Here is a 16,305-nt window from a genome sequence, read left to right as displayed (position 1 = left end):
ATTTGGGGAGTTTCTCCCATTCTTCTCTGCAGATCCTCTCAAGTTCTATCAGGTTGGATAGGAAGCATCGCTGCACAATTATTTTCAGGTTTCTCCAGTTCGATTGGGTTCAAGTCCGGGCCACTCAAGTACATTCCGAGACTTGTCCACTCCTGGAGCCGGTTTTCATCAAGGATCTCTCTTTACTTTGCGCCGTTCATCTTTCCCTCGATCCTGACTAGTCTCCCAGTCCCTACCGCTGAAAAACATCCCCACAGCATGATGCTGCCACCACCATGCTTCACCCTAGCGATGGTGCCAGGTTTCCTCCAGATGTGACGCTTGGCATTCAGGCCAAAGAGTTCAATCTTGGTTTCATCAGACCAGAGGATCTGGTTTCTCATGGTCAGAGTCCTTTAGGTGCCTTTTGGCAACTCCAAGCGGGCTGTCATGTGCCTTTTACTGAGGAGTGGCTTCCATCTGGCCACTCTACCATAAAGGCCTGATTGGTGGAGTGCTGCAGAGATGGTTGTCCTTCTGGAATGTTCTCCCATCTCCATAGAGGAGCTCTGGAGCTCTGTCAGTGACCAACGGGTTCTTGGTCACCTCCCTGACCAAGGCCCTTCTCTCTCGATTGCCCAGTTTGGCCAGACGGCCATCTCTAAGAAGAGTCTTGGTGGTTCCAAACTTCTTCCATTTAAGAATAATGGAGGCCACTGTGTTCTTGGGGACCTTAGGTTTTTGCTCTGACATGCTCTGTCAACTGTGGGATCTTATATAGACAGGTGTGTGCTTCTCCAAATCATGTCCAACCAATAGAATATTCCACAGGTTGACAAACATTTTTATATATATTTTTTTGTGTATTTTCTTAAAACTGCATTGTTGGTTAAGGGCTTGTAAGTAAGCATTTACTTACACCTGTTGAATTTGGGGCATGTGACAAATCAAATGTTATTTTATTTGAATCAAGTTGTTGAAACACCTCAAGGATGATCAATGGAAACAGGATGCACCTGAGCTCAATTTCAAGTCTCATAGCAAAGTGGTCTGAAAGCTTATCTAAATAAGGTATTTCTCTATATCTTTAATACATTTGCAACATTTTCTAAAAATCTGTTTTTGCTTTGTCATCATGGGGTATTGTGTGTAGATTGGTGAGTAGTTTTTTATTTATTTAATCCATTTGAGAATAAGGCTGTAACGTAACAAAATGTGGGAAAAGTCAAGGGGTCTGAATACTTCCGAATGCAATGTATAGTACAGTATGTCACCTGCAAGGCCCACTAGCTTTCAGCAGCACCAGCCTTAACTAAAGGGGTTAATTAGCCTACCTCTCCTCTCCACTGACAGACCTGGCCCACATCACAGCTGCCTTTGTCAGTGCCTGCACGGAATTTGATTAACTGCTAACCACCATTAATAGTTCATAAAGCTCAGCCTGGCAGATAAAGCAGTCACCCTGAACTCTTGCATTGTCCTTTACACATTAAAGGATGTCTAATTACACTGGGAGAAGGGAAATTGTTTTAATGTTTAGTGTGGAGTTCAGTAATACCACAAAGCGTGCATACATGCTTATAACCCGTTATAAAGCATTATACCTCAAGGTTAAGTTAAGTATTACTTATGCGATTCTTCAAATTAGCTCAATGGTACAGGCATACCTCTAAACTCGCATTACGACTTCCTGAAAAGCATTAAAACAGTGGGGAAAGGGATCTCTCTCGTGGGTGAATAACTATTTTCTTAAGGATGGCGATTGGAGCGGCGATTGGAGCAGCCAGCAGTTTTATGGTGTAAGCCCTCCATCAAACTCCAGTCTGTCATTATGTGAGAACAAGGCCGGTAGCGGATCAATGGCAGAACAGAACCAGCGGATTGCTCTGGTTAGGAGGCTGACAGCCCCACCCCCCTGGTTTTCACTTTCAAACACAGGAACCAAGTCCTTTTAAAAACATTCCCCAGCCCTTCTCTGAAACCCGAGAATCAAGTACGTGTCGAACGTTAAACTATATGTGATCGATTTGGTAGTAGTCAGATGTACTGCCTAATATTTTGTTTTGGTAGAATCTGGAATTTGTGATGAAGTCAAATCGGGCAGTTAGCCAAGGTTTGCCTCCGAGAGCTAACCCACTGAATGAATGGGATCCCAGATCTAGGGAAGAGAGCCCAGTGAATTGACATGAGCTAAATGAGGCAGAAAGTTAGCGCCGGGATGTGAAACAAAAAGGCTGAGAACCATTAAGAAGATGTCAAGGTCCAAGAAAGGAGCCCAAGGCCCATACTCACAAAGCAGTCTCAAAGTAGGAGGGCTGATCTGGGATCAGGTCCTCCCTGTTGAATCTTATTCAAAACGATCTAAAAGGCAAACTGATTATATATCCTATTTGGGAATACATGGCCTCGAAGCCACAAAAAGACCTCAATCCCAGTAGTAGGGGTCCAAATGTAACCACGCTGGTACTATAGAGTTCAGTTTAAAAAACTTTAAAAAAGGGAAGCGGCCAGAGGTGGTGACCCAGATTCCTCAGCTGCTACACCACTTGAAAGGTAGTCTGTGAGAGGAAGTGAAATGGTAATCCCGCCTCTGTCTTTTGTTTGAAATAGAACAACAATCCAAACATAGGCAGGGTTTAGGCAGTCAGGGGGAAAGCCGAGATCCTTGAAAAGGACACTTCCTCTCCGCAGGAGGAAGAAAAATAGAAATCGGCAAGATTTAGCATGTCAAAGCGGGAGGAGAAAAGAGGGGGAGAAGGAGAGGAGATAGAGAGTGAACTTCGTAAGCAGGGGATGATGTTCAGGAAACCAAGCCGATGGTTACCCTCGACACACGCGCACACCGTGAAACACATGCACTCACGCATGCACACACACACACACACACTGCTTTCGCCACCCTTGCACACATACTTGCTAAAAAAGACAGAGGGGACTTGCAGAAGAGAAACTGAGAGCAAAGATCTCAATAATGTCTCTTTAAACGATAAAGCATTACTGCTTGGAGCAGCATGAACTTCCTCAGTAATTCAGTGTTATGTCTGTGCGCAATGACTATACTTTCTTTACCACCTTGTAGCTGACATTTGTTCCAAAAGTTTGCTAAAAAACAAAGCAGAGATTACAGTATCAGGACTAAAGTCGAAAGGCACAGAGGACACAAAACGGTCAAATAGGCTGTTAGATTCTCTACTTTTAAATCCTAATTCCAAATGTATATAAGAGCGGCATCAGTTGCAGAATAACTTGTGTGAAAATAAGTGCTGAAGCCCTTTTATAATTCTATACGAGTTCTGCACGTTTAGTTCCTGAGCTGAGCACAGGATTCTGACCTCCGCTTAATTAAGTGGCAAATGGCGGAATGATTCTCCTCAACCCAGTCCACGAAGTCAACAACACATGACTGCATCCACATAAAGAGGAACAAACAAGGATAATTAGTCAAGCTCCAAAGACAAAGACAAATAGGGATTTATTGAGGGAAAGAGAGGCTGAGACAGAGGGGGCGGGACCATGGTAGCATTGAGTAAAATAGTAGTGAATAGACAAAGACCAGAGAATGACCACTCCAGGCCTCCTTTAATAAAGGTGCCATTGATTGGTCCACACATTAAGGGAGGAATCAGGATGTCCATCCCACCATTACCACCACCAAACGCACACACATACACACACACACACACACACACCACCCCATCCTTCAAACACAGTCTGTTCCTCCTAAACAATCAGAGTAAGCCCCAGCCCCCTACCTCCCTCCCTCCTTGCCTCTCAACATTCACTGCGGACACATCAAATAGATTCACTGAGAGTGAAGGAGTGGTGGAGGGGGGGACTAGGCAATCTAAACACCCCTCGCAGTGGGAGGGGGGCGGCTTGTATAGGACAGATTCCCATGCAACAGCCGGCCATTTCACTTTCACATATTGAGAGAGAGAGAGAGAGAGAGAGAGAGAGAGAGAGAGGGAGAGAGAGAGCTGGGAGAAGGGGACAGAAAGAGAGAAAAACAAAAGGGAGAGAAAAAACACACAACAGAGCGAGAAAGCAGGGCCCCAGAGCTTCAAAGGTTGCTAGGGGCGAAAAATGAGAGAGCAACCCAGTAAATGAGACTCACTACAGTCAACAACAGGGGTACAGTTTAGACGTTATCCTTAACCAAGAATAACAACTACATAACACACATGATCTAGAATATAGCTTTCTAGGATAAACACTCCTTTACTCATCTACCTACTGTAGAATGTTGGGCCAGAGATAGTGGTTCTATAGTATGGCTCTAGAATGAGACTGTTGTTTTGTTTGGTTGAGCAGTCTGGTTGAACGGTCTGGCCAGTTGTTCTATTGAGAGGCCAGTAGAGGAGCATCTGTGAGCCTTGGGCTAGCAGCAGACAGGGCAGGACGAGTTGAATATATTGTGACATTAATGAGGTTGTCACATTCCCCATGATGGAGCGGCTGTGTTTTTGTGCCAGAGAAGACTAACACCCTTAAATGCTCTCGCTGTTAACCCCCTACTGCCCCTGTCCTCTCCAACACAACGCTGGGACAATGACATGTACACCACACATGCACCCAGTCACTTACGACAAACACCACTTGCAGAATTAATTCATTTCACCCAGCTTGACACAAATGAGCCTTCCTTTAATCAGATGGATTTGAAATGAAATGAGTCATCAAATGTAGTTGCACTACATGACCAAACGTACAGTTGAAGTCAGAAGTTTACATACACCTTAGCCAAATATATTTATACCCAGTTTTTCACAATTCCTGACATTTAATCCTCGTAAAAATTCCCTGTCTTAGGTCAGTTAGGATCACCACTTTATTTTAAGAATGTGACATGTCAGAATAAAAGTAGAGAGAATGATTTATTTCAGCTTTTATTTCTTTCATCACATTCCCAGTGGGTCAGAAGTTTACATACACTCAATTAGTATTTGGTAGCATTGCCTTTAAACTGTTTAACTTGGCTCAAACGTTTCGGGTGGCCTTCCACAAGCTTCCCACAATAAGTTGGGTGAATTTTGGCCCATTCCTCCTGACAGGGCTGGTGTAACTAGGTCAGGTTTGTGAGCCTCCTTGTCTGCATACGCTTTTCAGTTCTGCCCACAAATGTTCTATGGGATTGAGGTCAGAGCTTTGTGATGGCCACTCTAATACCTTGACTTAAGCCATTTTGCCACAACTTTGGAAATATGCTTGGGGTCATTGTCCATTTGGAAGACCCATTTGCGACCAAGCTTTAACTTTCTGACTGATGTCTTGAGATGTTGCTTCAAAATATCCACGTAATTTTCCTTTCTCGTTGATGCCATCTATTTTGTGAAGTGCACCAGTCCCTCCCGCAGCAAAGCACCACCACAACATGATGCTGCCACCCCTGTGCTTCACGGTTGGGATGGTGTTCTTCGGCTTGCAAGCCTCCCCCTTTTTCCTGCAACATAACGATGGTTACTATGGCCAAACAGTTCTATTTTTGTTTCATCAGACCAGAGGACATTTCTCCAAAAAGTATGATCTTTGTCCCCATGTGCAGTTGCAAACCATAGTCTGGATTTTTTATGGCGGTTTTGGAGCAGTGGCTTCTTCCTTGCTGAGCGGCCTTTCAGGTTATGTCAATATAGGACTTGTTTTACTGTGGATATAGATACTTTTGTACCTGTTTCCTCCAGCATCTTCACAATGTCTTTCGCTGTTGTTCTGGGATTGATTTGAATTTTTCACACCAAAGTACGTTCATCTCTAGGAGGCAGAACGCGTCTCCTTCCTGAGCGGTGTGACGGCTGTGTGGTCCCATGGTGTTTATACTTGCGTACTGTTGTTTGTACAGATGAACGTCGTACCTTCAGGCATTTGGAAATTGCTCCCAAGGATGAACCAGAATTGTGGAGGTCTACCATTTATTTTCTGATCTTAACTTTAAAGGCACAAACTTAGTGTATGTAAACTTCTGACTCACTGGAATTGTGATAAAGTGAATTATAAGTGAAATAATCTGTCTGTAAACAATTGTTGGAAAAATAACTTGTGTCATGCAGAAAGTAGATGTACTAACCGACTTGCCAAAACTGTAGTTTGTTAACAAGAAAAGTGTGCAGTGGTTGAAAAACGAGTTTTAATGACTCCAACATAAGTGCATGTAAACTTCTGACTTCAACTGTATGTGGACACCTGATCGTCGAACATCTCATTCCAAAATCATGGGCATAAATATGGAGTTGGTCCCCCCTTATGCTGCTAGAACAGCCTCCACTCTTCTGGGAAGGCTTTCCACTAGATGTTGGACTTGCTGACTGCGGGGACTTGCTTCCATTCAGCCACAAGAGCATTAATGAGGTCGGACAATGATGTTTGGCAATTAGGCCTGGCTCACTGTCAGCGTTCCAATTCATCCCAAAGATGTTCGATGAGGTTGAGGTCAGGGCTCGGTGCAGGCCAGTCAAGTTCTTCTACACCGTTCTCGACAAACCATTTCTGTACCTCGCTTTGAACACGGGGGCATTGTCATGTTGAAAGAGGAAAGGGCCTTCACCAAACTGTTGCCACAAAGTTGGAAGCACATAATCATCTTGAATGTAATTTTATGCTGTAGCGTTAAGACTTCACTGGAACTAAGTTCACTGGAACTAAGGAGCCTAACCTGAACCACAAAAAAAATATTTATTATCCACCAAACTTTACAGTTGGTACTATGCATTTGGGCAGGTAGTGTTCTTCTGGCATCTGCCAAACCCAGATTTGTCCGTTGGACTGCCAGATGGTATGTTTCATCACTCCAGAGAACGCATTTCCACTGCTCCAGATTCTAATGGCATATGGTATATGTTGCTTTAATTATACTCTATCATTTAAAATAGAAAATAAAACACTGACAGTAATTTGCTTCAGTTGGCCTTGCAGTAAACTGTGTACGTAACAAATAAAATTTGATTTGCTAGTTAATTTCCCCTATATACCTGGCTGGTGCTGAAACCCGTGGCATATTGGGTAATTAGTGACAAATCATCTCCAGGGCAGGCTGGGCTAATCAGTGACCTGTGGGTTTCATTTGGAGAGACTGCCACGGCACGGTGCTGAACTGGACGGGAGACCCCAGCTCCGCTCATTAATTAGTCTAAATGAATTACCCCACCTCCACCAGGGCTCCTGGCAAGGCCAGCTATTCTAAAGCCTCTTTGGAGAGTTGGATAGTTGCCGGTTGGCGCTCCTCGCACCCCTAACCTGTGAGTATCCGGAAAGGCTCAGCGCTCTTTGGTTTAGGGACTGGGGCAGTTCTACAGGAGAGAGGTTATAGCTGGCTCATTATAGTTTGGATCCTTGAGCAGGCTAAACTACAGCCCTTTCTGCCATCCACACTGGGTTGGTGATTCTTATAACAGCTGAGAATTAGGGATGAGAATGAGGGAAGAATATGAGGGATGACAGTGGAGGGATGCAGTATCAATTCCATTCTCCCAGCCGTGTATCCGTCCAGGAAGGACGGAGTTAAAAAGAGGGAGCAGGTTGGGAGAGGTTAGTGGTGTGATTCATTTTTATTACCGTGCAGACCCTGCAGGCGGCATGCAGGAGCGGCAAATTATTTCTGAAACAAAGTGGAGGAGGAGGCGGGCTCTTTAACTCGCTCTCTCTCCAGTCCTCTGGTCGTCAGAGCAGAGCTATTACCTGGCCGTGGCCGAGGGCGCCGCGCGGCACAACAACCGACAGAGGGGTGACAGTGAGGTGGGCAGCACCGGTGAGGGATAGCCTTCCACATCCGTCTACGCTCCCAGACATCTTCCACCCCCAAATGAGACATGGGGGAGGAAGGAGAGGTTTGTGTGTGTGTGTGTGTGTGTGTGTGAGGTGGAGCCCCCCTCTTCCTTCCCCGTCAAAATAGTCAGTAGTGTTTTCCCTCACAAGTGTGTGTGTGTTGCTTTCTCTCACGAGCGTGTGTGCGTGTGCGCACACAATGTTTTCTCTTAGGAGTGTGAGTGTATAGTGTTTCCTCTCACCTGTGTGTGCCAGACAATTAGAGATGGCGTGGAAAACACGCCGACTGGCAGACACTAATTAAAGGAACAACTCCCTTCCAATATGCTGACTGGAGAAAGATTTCATTTCTCTATGAGATTTATGGCCCAGGAGAAATATATGTCATCATGATCTATTGATGTATACACATGCCTTTTATGGCACACCAATATCAACATCTTTCTTATTCAGACTTCATTAAATTGTTGGGTGATACATGTAAAACTCTCTCTGAAAGCTGTTGACGGCACTGGAGAAGTCTGATCAAAAATACAAAATGCATTTTGGTTCTTTAAAGATACAAACCACTACAAAATCCCACCACGACATTAGCCTACACGATGAGTACCGATATCTACATAAATCTGGCTACAAAGCAAATCGGTGCAGACCTCTTTCACATAAGAATTCCTAAAAAGCTAAGCTAATCTTGTGGATGAACACCTTTTAAGTTAACATTTCAAAAATGCGAGCCGGCAGAACTAGTGTCGCAGGAGACATTCAATCAGATGTGAGGCTCATCTTCAGGTAGTTACTGAGTCGTTTAGATTAGGTGTCACTAATGTTTAGGAGGAGGTGGGGTGGGAAGGCTACACCAGCTGCCTGGGTGCCATCACAAAGCTGCTCCATGTCACCACAGTGACACAATTAACATCAGAACCACTTCGAGCCCAGGGGAGGAGCTAGTGTGGAGACAATAGAGATCTGTATATTTCATCTTAACGTTTCATCTGTATGGATGAGACAACAAAGTAATGGTGGGGATCAGAAGCAAGATAATATATTAATTCCCCTTTTTGTCTCCTAAATTTATACAATAGATGCTTTGAGGTGATATAGAGGCAGGGCCAAGATAATGGTATCTCCTTTCTTCATCAGATTTCTTATTAAAAAAAATATTCCTCTTTCGTAAAGCAAAATATATATCCTGATTTCAATAATCATCGATCGATGATTACCGATGAGATAATGGCAACAACCTCTTTCCTCTACGATAATAATGGGATTATTATCGTTATTTGTTTGACAGACTAAACAAAGATGCATGTGCTCACACAGAATGAGATGTGATTTTCGTGACAATGAAAAACATTCCTACCCAGGGCGATATAGGAACAGTGACAGAGGTGAGACAGAGGAATCAGTATCAATAATCTTTCATCAAGTCCAGGGTGGCGGAATACTGGAGCCCACAAACCATTCAATAAGTAATCGTGGGCCATCACTCAACTCAAAGCTGCCCTGAGTTGGGTAGAATGGATCGAAGAGGATACGACATCTTTCTATGGACACAGATAACACACGCACGCACTCACGCGCACACACACGCGCGCACACACACACACACACACACACACACACACACACACACACACACACACACACACACACACACACACACACACACACACACACACACACACACACACGACGAGTCTATATTACTGCTTGGTATGGCAACAGCACCGCCCTCGGTCGCATGGCACTGCAGAGGGTGGTGCGGATAGCCCAGTACATCTCTTGGGCTGAGCTCCCTGCCATCCAGGAACTCTATATCAGGCGGTGTGAAAGGAAGGCCCGTAAAATAGTTAAAGACTCCAGCCACCCAAGCCATAGACTGTTCTCTGTGCATCTGCACAGAAAGCGGTACTGGTGCATCAAGTCTGGCACCAACAGGCTCCTGAATAGCTTCTATCCCCAAACCATAAGACTGCTAAATAGCTAACTAAAGGGTTAATTGGACAATTTGAGTCAACCCTTGTATTTACTTTTTTCCTTTTGCACTGTCTCTATGCACACTCACAGGACTGTACACACGCACACTGACACTCCAACACACACACACTCACTTAATTTGCTCTCTCTAAGTCCTAGACCTCAGCTGAATCAGGTAATGAATGGTGTGGCTGTAGAATGGTGTGGCTGTAATGAATGGCGTGGCTGCCCTTATTGCATGGAACTTCCTTCCATCTCATATTGCTCAAATAAACAGCAGACCTGGTTTAAAAAAACAGATAAAGCAACACCTCGCGGCACAACGCCTCTCCCCCATTTGACCTAGATAGTTTGTGTGTATGCATTGATATGTCGGCTACGTGTGCCTTTTTAACCTCTAGGCTAGGGGGTGGTATTTTCAGGTCCGGATGAAAAGCGTGCCCAAAGTAAACTGCCTGCTACTCAGGCCCAGAAACTAGGATATTAATATTATTAGTATATGTGGATAGAAAACACTCTGACGTTTCTAAACCTGTTTGAATGATGTCTGTGAGTATAACGGAACTTATTTGGCAGGCAAAACCCCGAGGACAAACCATCCAGGAAATTGTTTTTTTGAGGTCACTCTCTTTTCAATGGATTTTCTATGGGGATCTAGATTTCTAAGGCACTTGCTTGCAGTTCCTATCGCTTCCACTGGATGTCAACAGTCTTTAGAAATTGGTTGGTGTTTTTCCTTTATTTAATGAAGAAGTAGGGCAGTTCAGAACGAGGGTCGAGTGAAGTGTACTGTTTGTTAGAGGCGCGTGACCTGAAAGCTCGCTCCACTTTGTTTTTATCCGCTATTGAATGTAGTTTATCACGTCTTAAATTTGATTGATTATTTACGTAAAATATACCTAAAGTTCTATTAGGAAAGTTGTTTGAAATGTTTGGACAAAGATTACAGGTAATTTATTTGATATTTTGTAGTCATGTTGCGCGAGTTGGAACTAGTGTTTTTCTGGATCAAATGTGCCAAATAAATGGATATATAACGACGGAATTAATCGAACAAAAGCACCATTTGTGATGTTTATGGGACATATTGGAGTGCCAACAGAAGAAGCTCGTCAAAGGTAAGGCATGAATTATATAGTTATTTCTGAGTTTCGTGTCGCACCTGGCAGGTTGAATTATGATTGTCTGTGTTTGTTTGATGGGGTGCTGTCCTCAGATAATAGCATGGTTTGCTTTCGCCGTAAAGCCTTTTTGAAATCTGACACATTGGCTGGATTAACAACAAGTATAGCTTTAATTTGGTGTATTGCATGTGTGATTTCATGAAAGTTTAATATTTATAGTAATTTAATTTGAATTTGGTGCTCTGCCATTTCACCGGATGTTGTCAAATCGATCCCGTTAACGGGATTTGATCCCTAAGAAGAAAATGTATGTAGTTCTGTCCTTGAGCTGTTCTTGTCTAATGATGTTCTGTATTATGTCATTCTGTATTATGTTTCATGTTTTGTGTGGACCCCAGGAAGAGTAGCTGCTGCTTTTGCAACAGCTAAATGGGGATCCTAATAAAATAGAACAACAAAAAATACCTAGTGACCTTACAATATACAATATACAATATCTACCTATATCACTCCAGTATTCCTGCACATTGTAAATATGTTATTGGAACTGACCCTGTATATAGCTTACTTACTTCTCGTGTTCTTATTTCTATTTCTCGTGTGTTTCTATTCTACATTATGTTATTTTTAGTACTAAATTAATATTGATTACTACATTTTTGGGTTTAGAGCTCGCAGGAAAGACATTTCACTGTACTTGTGCACATTAAAACAAACTTGAAACATATGTCCTCTTGATACGCAATTCCAAACAACAATAGCTGTCATCACCTTTATTACAAGAGCATTTGAAGGTATATTTACAAGTTAGTTTACATTTCTATATATTCAAGTTTTATTGTCACATGCACAAGTTCAGTGACATAACTTAACTTGCATGCTCTACCCAACAGTGCAGTAATTAATATTCAAATAGTATAACTAATAAAAACATGTATTTCATTATATATATATTGTGTATACTGTGTGTGTGTGTGTGTGTATGTATGTATATATATATATATATATATATATATATATATATATATATATATATACAGTGCCTTGCGAAAGTATTCGGCCCCCTTGAACTTTGCGACCTTTTGCCACATTTCAGGCTTCAAACATAAAGATATAAAACTGTATTTTTTTGTGAAGAATCAACAACAAGTGGGACACAATCATGAAGTGGAACGACATTTATTGGATATTTCAAACTTTTTTAACAAATCAAAAACTGAAAAATTGGGCGTGCAAAATTATTCAACCCCTTTACTTTCAGTGCAGCAAACTCTCTCCAGAAATTCAGTAAGGATCTCTGAATGATCCAATGTTGACCTAAATGACTAATGATGATAAATACAATCCACCTGTGTGTAATCAAGTCTCCGTATAAATGCACCTGCACTGTGATAGTCTCAGAGGTCCGTTAAAAGCGCAGAGAGCATCATGAAGAACAAGGAACACACCAGGCAGGTCCGAGATACTGTTGTGAAGAAGTTTAAAGCCGGATATGGATACAAAAAGATTTCCCAAGCTTTAAACATCCCAAGGAGCACTGTGCAAGCGATAATATTGAAATGGAAGGAGTATTAGACCACTGCAAATCTACCAAGACCTGGCCGTCCCTCTAAACGTTCAGCTCATACAAGGAGAAGACTGATCAGAGATGCAGCCAAGAGGCCCATGATCACTCTGGATGAACTGCAGAGATCTACAGCTGAGGTGGGAGACTCTGTCCATAGGACAACAATCAGTCGTATATTGCACAAATCTGGCCTTTATGGAAGAGTGGCAAGAAGAAAGCCATTTCTTAAAGATATCCATAAAAAGTGTTGTTTAAAGTTTTCCACAAGCCACCTGGGAGACACAGCAAACATGTGGAAGAAGGTGCTCTGGTCAGATGAAACCAAAATTGAACTTTTTGGCAACAATGCAAAACGTTATGTTTGGCGTAAAAGCAACACAGCTCATCACCCTGAACACACCATCCCCACTGTCAAACATGGTGGTGGCAGCATCATGGTTTGGGCCTGCTTTTCTTCAGCGGGGACAGGGAAGATGGTTAAAATTGATGGGAAGATGGATGGAGCCAAAATCAGGACCATTCTGGAAGAAAACCTGATGGAGTCTGCAAAAGACCTGAGACTGGGACGGAGATTTGTCTTCCAACAAGACAATGATCCAAAACATAAAGCAAAATCTACAATGGAATGGTTCAAAAATAAACATATCATAGAATGGCCAAGTCAAAGTCCAGACCTGAATCCAATCGAGAATCTGTGGAAAGAACTGAAAACTGCTGTTCACAAATGCTCTCCATCCAACCTCACTGAGCTCGAGCTGTTTTGCAAGGAGGAATGGGAAAAACTTTCAGTCTCTCGATGTGCAAAACTGATAGAGACATACCCCAAGCGACTTACAGCTGTAATCGCAGCAAAAGGTGGCGCTACAAAGTATTAACTTAAGGGGGCTGAATAATTTTGCACGCCCAATTTTTCAGTTTTTGATTTGTTAAAAAAGTTTGAAATATCCAATAAATGTCGTTCCACTTCATGATTGTGTCCCACTTGTTGTTGATTCTTCACAAAAAAATACAGTTTTATATCTTTATGTTTGAAGCCTGAAATGTGGCAAAAGGTCGCAAAGTTCAAGGGGGCCGAATACTTTCGCAAGGCACTGTATATATATATATATATATATATATATATATATATATATATATATATATATATAAAGAAAGAAATATAAAGAAAGAAAACACAAGAAATAAGACAGGAAGCTATATACAGGATCAGTGCTAATACCAAATGTACAATGTGCAGGGTAACAATATTACTTTACTGACTTTTACAATGCAACTATATTGACTTTCAGTCTATCTATCCACACTTGTCTTACTGACAAATGTTCATTTCAAATGACTATACCATTTTAGTAACTGCAGTACAAACATTTTTAACAATGAGACCAGCAAATCAAAAACCAAGCCGTTGATCACTTAAGTAGTATATCTTTACATATTCTCTTAATTTAGGTCACCAACAGTACAGTCACTACAGACCTGTCTTCTACAGTGGGACAGAGAGTGTGATGGGGGGGCCTCTGTGTGATAGATATGTGACAGGGCCCTTCTGGGGCCAGGGGCCTGGCCCCTGGGGCGGGCTTAAACACCATAATGGGCTCCTTAATTACCTGCTCATCCACACACAGGGTCATTAGTCAGAGAGACGCGCTGGGCCTTAACTGTCACCCAGAGACAAACAACCCTCACTGGGGAGCGGGAAGAGGGGACCAGACCTGGGTGCCCCAGCAGAGAGGAGAAGGAGGGGTGGGAACCAGGGTCTGCTCTAGGGGAAACCAGCTCACTATGTGGGGATTTCCAAACAGTTTGTTTCAAAATCCCTCCAACAAAGCTGGCAAACGGCAGATGGCAAACAAACACACACTAACAGAGAGATGTGGGTTACTGACCTGGTGCTGTCAGCGCCCACCTTGGTGTACCCCTCCAGGGCCCCCTCCCAGACACTGTTGGCCATAGCGTTGCCTATAGCCATCATCACCATGCTGAGTCCCACGGGCCAGTCATCCAGGTCCAGGGAGCGGACCCTTGACAGGTGGGTCCCCAGGTTCCTGTGGATCCCTGAACACTCGATACAGATCAGAGCCCCCAGGTTAAGACTGGCCCAGTCCGGGTCTGGGAGAGGAGGAGGAGCGGTACAAAATTAGCCCTATGTTAGTTACTAATAAGCAAGGGTGATATCTGGCCCATAGCAATCTGGAGACATCATGTTATATACAATACCTGGCACGTAAAGTATTAGGAATCATTGACATATAGCTTGAATGTTGAGAAAGTACTGTACTCACTGGCTGCATCACAGTCCACACAGATGCTGTTCCCTCTCACGTTCCTTATGGACTGAATGGACGCTGCATCACTTTGGCTGCCTAACCGGGACTTTGGGGGAGCAGAGAGAAGTTGTAAGCAGGTAAGCAAGAGGGACTCCGTGTGTGAGGCATCATTGTTTTGCAGTGAGAGAATGGAGGAGACAGGATTTCAGCTGGCTACACAGCACAAAACAGAAGGGGAGAGAGGACTAGAGGCTTTGAAGGCCGAGTGATCATTGAGAGAGAACAAGGGTAAAGAGAGGGGAAGAGAAGAAAGAGAGAAGGAGGAGAGAGAGCGAGAGAGAAAGAGAAGAGAGAGTGGGCATTATATGAAATTGAGTCGGTGTTGCGTTGCGTCTCCTCCCCTGTGTTCTGACACAGGCCGTGTTCCCATCTTTGATGTCTGTCAGCTCTAATAAGAGCTCCCCACGCTGCACTGCACCTGTCTGACACACAGCCCAACACATGGCAGCTCAGAGAAAGGAAGATTGGGAGGGGGAGAGAGAGAGGGGAGGGGATAGAGAGAAGGGCAAGAGAGAAGGGTGTGGGGAGAGGGGGGAGAGGGAGAATTTTGCATTCACACATCCTTTTGTGGGTGTGGGTGTACTATTTTTAGATTTCAGTGCAGCATTTGATTTAGTGGATCATGAAATAATTTTGATACAATTAATGCATTATGGTTTTAAGGATGTAGCATTGAATTGGGTACAGTCATATCTAACTGACAGGAAACAGTCCACCTATATCAATGGTTCATTTTCTTCCCCTCGTGTTAAACTGTGGAATACCGCAGGGCAGCTGCCTTGGGCCATTTCTTTATTTAATATATACCAACGATCTTCCCTATGTTTTAGCTGAAACTCAAGGTACTATATTTGCAGATGATACTACAATTTATGCAGCAAGACCATCGGTTAAACAGGTACAGCAAGCTTTACAAGGAGATTTGGAGAATATCAGGGAGTGGGTTTGCCAAAACAAACTTGTTTTAAACATCAAGAAAACCAAAGTTATGTTGGTCTATTCAACTAGGAAAAGGCCAAAACAGCATGGGATACAATTAATTATGGGAGTACAAATTGAAGAAGTGGCAGAAACCAAACTATTGGGAGTGCAGCTAGACAACTGCTTATCATGGTCGTTTCAAATAACCAATCTATGTAACAAAAGAAAATATTAAAACAGCATGCATAATAAAAAGGATAGCTAAATATTTAACAGGAAAAATTATTCAGCAAATAACACAAGCATTAATTGAGAGTCAGGTGAACTACTGTTCTGTGGTCTGGGGAAATGCATCAGTAAGTGAAGTTTGGAGGCTGCAGAATGCACAGAACAGAGCAGCAAGGATTGTTTTAAGGTGGAGATATGGTTCTTCTGTTGCAGTCATGCGCAGTGTTCTTGGTTGGTCATCAATCGACAGAATAATTGAAAAAAAACATGCTTATTTTATTTCATAATATACATAATTTAAAACGGCCAAGTTCTATTCGCAACGGTATTCAGTTGGTAAGAGACAGACATTCCGTAAATACTAGGAATAGATTGTCCACCATCTATGCGTTGTCCAGACAGAAAAGAGAAATGGGCAAAATAAAAT

At 43.0% G+C, this 16,305-nt stretch overlaps 1 protein-coding gene across 2 annotated transcripts in view; it reads right to left on the bottom strand.

Moving 5' to 3' along the window:
- Positions 1-16,305, bottom strand: part of LOC139376171 (arf-GAP with GTPase, ANK repeat and PH domain-containing protein 3-like) — a 222,046-nt gene that overhangs the window by 6,475 nt on the left and 199,266 nt on the right. For both annotated transcript variants that reach the window (XM_071118439.1, XM_071118438.1), the window contains exons 15-16: positions 14,685-14,775; positions 14,289-14,511 (exon numbers count right to left, since the gene is read on the bottom strand). In XM_071118439.1, the coding sequence (XP_070974540.1) occupies positions 14,289-14,511; positions 14,685-14,775 (314 nt within the window). The remainder of the gene's footprint in view (positions 1-14,288; positions 14,512-14,684; positions 14,776-16,305) is intronic.

The sequence above is a fragment of the Oncorhynchus clarkii genome, chromosome 20 (assembly GCF_045791955.1).
Source record: "Oncorhynchus clarkii lewisi isolate Uvic-CL-2024 chromosome 20, UVic_Ocla_1.0, whole genome shotgun sequence".
Lineage (NCBI taxonomy): Eukaryota > Metazoa > Chordata > Actinopteri > Salmoniformes > Salmonidae > Oncorhynchus > Oncorhynchus clarkii.
Note: the sequence above shows the minus strand (reverse complement) of the source record. Positions and strands in the feature narration are given on the sequence as shown.